This window comes from Procambarus clarkii, chromosome 52 (genome assembly GCF_040958095.1).
Source record: "Procambarus clarkii isolate CNS0578487 chromosome 52, FALCON_Pclarkii_2.0, whole genome shotgun sequence".
NCBI lineage: Eukaryota > Metazoa > Arthropoda > Malacostraca > Decapoda > Cambaridae > Procambarus > Procambarus clarkii.
This window is the reverse complement of record NC_091201.1, coordinates 30,159,199-30,165,198: the sequence shown is the minus strand read 5'-3', so window position 1 is coordinate 30,165,198 and position 6,000 is coordinate 30,159,199. Positions and strand designations below refer to the sequence as shown.

Here is a 6,000-nt window from a genome sequence, read left to right as displayed (position 1 = left end):
TTTATCATGTGTACATAGACGTTTATCATGTGTACACAGATGTTCATCATGTGTACAAACGTGTATCATGTGTACAGACGTTTATCACAAGTGCACATCCGTCTTTTGCGAGTTCACATTCGTCTGTGCCATATTTGTACACACATCTGTCATGTGTACATGTGTATACCACATGTGCACATCCACATATGCCATGTGCTCGGGATCTCTAACTTCTTTCACTCGTAAATTAAACGCGTTCACAATATGAACGCGTTTCCTATATAATTATGTTTTCATGTTCATATTTCAATAAAGTCTCACATAAATAGAACAAACTGCCAAGAACATAAGTGAATAAAACTTGGGGGTATTTTTAACCCGCCCCTCAACCCGTCCTCTTAAAAATAACGTCACTTTTGGCTCGTATGCGCACTATGGCCAAATTTGGACGTAATTTGAAATGAAATCGACTCACAAAAGTGACGTTCTGTTCCGTTTTCTATTTGAGTCGTCCGACGTACACGCAGAGCTTATAAGAGGACACTTTAAATTAACGTTTTTCATAACGTTTTGAAACTTTATGAGAATTTCCTGCCCACCTAACCTATCAGAGGACCTTAACTTACTGTTGTTGAAAAAAAAAAATCCCAAATTTATTTTCAATTTTTTTTCATTTTCAAATTACGTCTAAATTCGGCCATACGGGCAAACGGCCAAAAGCGACGTTCTTTTTAAGAGGACAGGTTGCTCACCTAGGCCTGGAGGCCTAGGTGACCTGTAGGCCTGTAGACCTTCCCCTCGTGATTTTCTAGTCATTTTCTAGTCGACCTGTGATCCTAGTTTACAATCTTTAGGGAGATTCAGAGGAGCAGGGACTGTCTGGAGAGAGAGTGAGAGAGAGAGAGAGAGAGAGAGAGAGAGAGAGAGAGAGAGAGAGAGAGAGAGAGAGAGAGAGAGAGAGAGAGAGAGAGAGAGAATAGTAAACAATGGGGGACAAGTTAGATTAGTTTAGAAATAAAAAACTCTGTAATTAGTGAATAGGCCTGCAGATATATATGCCATGATTGGTTATTCACAGAAGCGGCCTCGTATGGCCTTGTATGTTTGGTCCATTATACACACTTCTATACCGTATACTTCCCACTTGTTACAGTCACGTGATGTCTGAAAAGACATGCTTAAGGATCGCGTTATATAATGATACAGATTATGTAAGGAATTTTATTCTTTAGCAGCCATGGAAGAGTTTCATCTTTTTAATGTACGAGGAACGTTGAAGTCTCCTAACCAAAGAGGCCCCCACCGAAATTGTTAGTGCCACCGCCGTAGTTGTTAGTGCCACCGCCGTAGTTGTTAGCGCCACCGCCGTAATTGTTCCCGGCGCCCAGGTAGCCGTTCCCGCCGCCCAAACCTCCGAACCCGGAGCCGAAGAGGTTGCGCCCGTAGCCCTGGATGCCGTAACCCAGGCTGCCGATGTTGTACCCGAGGTTGGCTAGGCCGTTGCTGATGCCCCCTAGGCCCTGGCCCACGGTGCCCAGGCTGTACCCGATGCCCGTCAGACCCAGGCCTAGCACCGGCCCGATTATGGGCTTCGGGTCTGGCTTTGCCACCGGCTCGGGCCTCGCTGCTGCCAGAGTCGCCAACAGTCCAATGATCTGACGGTAGAAAAGAAGAAAAGGAGGGGAAATATAAGTCAGTAATTAGCTTATATAAAATGAAGATAATATTCATAGTGTCCAAAAAAAATGTATATATTATTTTTTATCCATTTAATTTTTTTCTCCATTTTCCTCGTGTCCTAAGGAGCGGGTTCAGAGTTTCTGTTACAAGGTGATTATGTCTTCAGACGTCTCAGCTGTTACGTAGGAAACTATGATTGAGTCGTTCTGTACTGCTGAGTCATCACCATTCACTGCGTCGTTTGCTCTCAGATTCCCACGATTGATTCACTATCATTTAGCCAGCTTTGATTCACCATACTTCTATGTTCAACACTATTTCTATCTTGACTAAAGTAGACCACTAAAGTATATACGTATACTAAGATATATATATATATATATACACACACACATACACTCCCGGTTGCAATTGTTTTGACAATGAATTGAATTGTTTTGGAGCTGGTCGGCCGAGCGGACAGCACACTGGACTTGTGATCCTGTGGTCCCGGGTTCGATCCCGGGCGCCAGCGAGAAACGATGGGCAGAGTTTCTTTCACCCTATGCCCCTGTTACCTAGCAGTAAATAGGTACCTGGGAGTTAGTCAGCTGTCACGGGCTGCTTCCTGGAGGTGGAGGCCTAGTCGAGGACCGGGCCGCGGGGACACTAAAAAAGCCCCGAAATCAACTCAAGATAACCTCAAGATAACCTCAAGATAACCTCAAGATAACCTCAAGATAACCGTGTCGTGGCACAGTCGATTAAGGCGGGTCTGGGATCCTCTCGGACTATTAATGGACTAATATTAGATTATCATAATATTTGGTAGATAAGTCTATGAGGTAGATAACTTGATCTACTCACCAAGACCTTCATTGCTGGCTGCCGCTGCACGTCGTTGCTATGGGGACGAGGGGAATGAAGGGTGTGTGAGTGTATGGCGACTGTCTATCCTTATATACTCCAGCACCCCCTCCCCTCCCCCCTCACCCCCCCCATCCCCCCCCCCCCTAAAAGTGTGTCCAATGTCCCTGACAAAGTGCAGCTAGCAGGCAAGGGGACATAACCCTATCCAAGGCATGTATATAATCATATACATTTGCCTCCACTGAGGGCCTCCCCCCCCTCCCTCCACCCCCCACCCCCCCTAGTCTGACACGCACACAGGCACACTCCAGTGACCTCAACAGGTGTTTGGGAGCCATGCTTGGAGGGCGCTATGCTCCAGGGAGCGGTGTGCTGCAAAGGTGGCGCTATGCTCCGGGGAGCGGTGTGCTGCAAAGGTGGCGCTATGCTCCAGGGAGCGGTGTGCTGCAAAGGTGGCGCTATGCTCCAGGGAGCGGTGTGCTGCAAAGGTGGCGCTATGCTCCGGGGAGCGGTGTGCTGCAAAGGTGGCGCTATGCTCCAGGGAGCGGTGTGCTGCAAAGGTGGCGCTATGCTCCAGGGAGCGGTGTGCTGCAAAGGTGGCGCTATGCCTCGAGGGTCAGGTAGGTCACCGGTTCCCGCGCTCGCGTCCCTTCGGGTCGTTCATTGTCCTTACCTGATGACTCTCAGAATGTAGTCATATATGTAGTCATGTATACAATTTTCGGATATATCGAAGACTTTATATATATGGCTACAAGCTTGTGGGAAGACTATATGTGACTACAAGCTTCGGTGAGACTATATATATGACTACGAGCTTTGGGGATCGAACCCGCGACGGTGGACTCCTCGGGAGCACACTCAGTACCAACTCGACCATGATGGGCTGCAAGTAGCTAAACCGGAAGTAATATTTATTCGTCAATTTATCACGTTTATCATTTCGTTGTGCACTACAAGGTTCCGTTCCTTAACCGGCTTGCACTCTGTGTCCGGCTTGCAGTCTGTGTCCGGCTTGCACTCTGTGTCTGGCTTGCAGTCTGTGTCCGGCTTGCACTCTGTGTCCGGCTTGCACTCTGTGTCCGGCTTGCGCTCTGTGTCCGGCTTGCGCTCTGTGTCCGGCTTGCACTCTCTGTCCGGCTTGCAGTCTGTGTCCGGCTTGCACACTCTGTCCGGCTTGCACTCTGTGTCCGGCTTGCACTCTGTGTCCGGCTTGCACTCTGTGTCCGGCTTGCACACTCTGCCCGGCTTGCAGTCTGTGTCCGGCTTGCACACTCTGTCCGGCTTGCAGTCTGTGTCCGGCTTGCACTCTGTGTCCGGCTTGCACTCTGTGTCCGGCTTGCACTCTCTGTCCGGCTTGCAGTCTGTGTCCGGCTTGCACACTCTGTCCGGCTTGCAGTCTGTGTCCGGCTTGCACTCTGTGTCCGGCTTGCGCTCTGTGTCCGGCTTGAACTACGTACATTAACCTGTTAGTGTAACTCAGCGCGCAGTTATCAACGGACAGTTCACGGACGCATAACGTTTAATAGTGCAGTAAATATTTGATAGTTCCCCCCCCGTAAGTAACGAACCTGTAGAAAGAGAAAAACGGCTTCGTTCGGAACGAGAACGAGTTCGAAACAACGAAACGGAACGAGTCATATGTATAATCTCCTCACATATTCCAATTCGTTTTCTCGAATTTCTCCTCCGTCAAACAAACAAAAAAATGGCGGTGGGTTAGTTAAACTGAAAGGGTAAAACAAAAAAACTAATTTGCCGGAGCCTATGTGTGTTTTACATGCATATACATATGTGCTTCTGATGACTCTGTCCTCCTTACCTGTCAGCCTTGATCCCCCCCCCCCCAGTCCTGCCTGATGGCACAGTCGTTGACCTTGTCGTTGACCTTGTCGTTGACCTTGTTGACCTTGGAGACTTCGTGACGCTTTATGTTCGTTTAGTCATGAATATTCTTTGAATCGTCAGACGGTGATATATATATATATATATATATATATATATATATATATATATATATATATATATATATATATATATATATATATATATATATATATATATATATATAATATACATGTAATCTATGTGTGTATGTGTGTCTGTATGGGGGATTATTTATTTTGTATTTACAATTTAATATAGGGAGTACAACTACATTTCATTCATATGTTACTGCTCCATTACATATTTTATTTACATTTTTAATGATTGTATATAGGTGAGTGTATACAAAATATAGGAACATGCAAGCAGAAATGCGCGCGCGCGCACACACACACACACACACACACACACACACACACACACACACACACACACACACACACACACACACACCACCCGGCTCCATCGCCCCATACTTCCCTGTGGTCAGTGTCCTTCAGATGAGTGACGGAGCTTTATGGGGAGTGACGCCCACACTCTCCCCGGTACCTCGTCCACGTGTACCTCCAGGTGTGGCAGTCGTCCACGTGTACCTCCAGGTGTGGCAGTCGTCCACATGTACCTCCAGGTGTGGCAGTCGTCCACGTGTACTTCCAGGTGTGGCAGTCGTCCACGTGTACCTCCAGGTGTGGCAGTCGTCCACGTGTACCTCCAGGTGTGGCAGTCGTCCACGTGTACTTCCAAGTGTGGCAGTCGTCCACGTGTACCTCCAGGTGTGGCAGTCGTCCACGTGTACCTCCAGGTGTGGCAGTCGTCCACGTGTACCTCCAGGTGTGGCAGTCGTCCACGTGTACCTCCAGGTGTGGCAGTCGTCCACGTGTACCTCCAGGTGTGGCAGTCGTCCACGTGTACCTCCAGGTGTGGCAGTCGTCCACGTGTACCTCCAGGTGTGGCAGTCGTCCACGTGTACCTCCAGGTGTGGCAGTCGTCCACGTGTACCTCCAGGTGTGGCAGTCGTCCACGTGTATCTCCAGGTGTGGCAGTCGTCGACATGTGCCTCCAGGTGTGGCAGTCGTCGACATGTGCCTCCAGGTGTGGCAGTCGTCGACATGTGCCTCCAGGTGTGGCAGTCGTCCACGTGTACCTCCAGGTGTGGCAGTCGTCGACATGTGCCTCCAGGTGTGGCAGTCGTCCACGTGTACCTCCAGGTGTGGCAGTCGTCGACATGTGCCTCCAGGTGTGGCAGTCGTCGACATGTACCTCCAGGTGTGGCAGTCGTCGACATGTGCCTCCAGGTGTGGCAGTCGTCCACGTGTACCTCCAGGTGTGGCAGTCGTCCACGTGTATCTCCAGGTGTGGAAGTCGTCCACGTGTATCTCCAGGTGTGGCAGTCGTCCACGTGTATCTCCAGGTGTGGCAGTCGTCCACGTGTATCTCCAGGTGTGGCAGTCGTCCACGTGTATCTCCAGGTGTGGCAGTCGTCCACGTGTACCTCCAGGTGTGGCAGTCGTCCACGTGTACCTCCAGGTGTGGCAGTCGTCCACGTGTATCTCCAGGTGTGGCAGTCGTCCACGTGTATCTCCAGGTGTGGCAGTCGTCCAC

The 6,000-nt window shown here is 49.4% G+C and overlaps 2 protein-coding genes across 2 annotated transcripts; both read right to left on the bottom strand.

Moving 5' to 3' along the window:
* Nucleotides 1-913: 913 nt before the first annotated feature.
* On the bottom strand, nt 914-2,562 carry LOC138352026 (ctenidin-1-like). The gene is made up of 2 exons (XM_069304198.1): nt 2,509-2,562; nt 914-1,637 (listed from the first exon to the last, which is right to left on the bottom strand). Exons 1-2 carry the CDS (start codon nt 2,518-2,520, stop codon nt 1,266-1,268), a joined length of 384 nt encoding a protein of 127 aa, XP_069160299.1. The 5' UTR covers nt 2,521-2,562; the 3' UTR covers nt 914-1,265.
* Nucleotides 2,563-3,432: 870 nt separating this feature from the next.
* On the bottom strand, nt 3,433-5,016 carry LOC138352211 (myosin light chain kinase, smooth muscle-like). Its single transcript, XM_069304491.1, has 2 exons — nt 4,963-5,016; nt 3,433-3,963 (listed from the first exon to the last, which is right to left on the bottom strand). The coding sequence occupies exons 1-2, from the start codon at nt 5,014-5,016 to the stop codon at nt 3,433-3,435; spliced, it is 585 nt and encodes a 194-aa protein (XP_069160592.1).
* Between the last annotated feature and the right edge of the window lie 984 nt (nt 5,017-6,000).

What these genes read in the sequence shown, in the direction of transcription:
- LOC138352211 (XM_069304491.1), bottom strand. Translation starts at nt 5,016, where the DNA reads ATGTGGACGACTGCCACACCTGGAGGTACACGTGGACGACTGCCACAC. An exon ending in GACGACTGCCACACCTGGAG is followed by an intron (nt 3,964 to 4,962) that starts GTACACGTGGAC and finishes TAATGTACGTAG; the next exon opens with TTCAAGCCGGACACAGAGCG.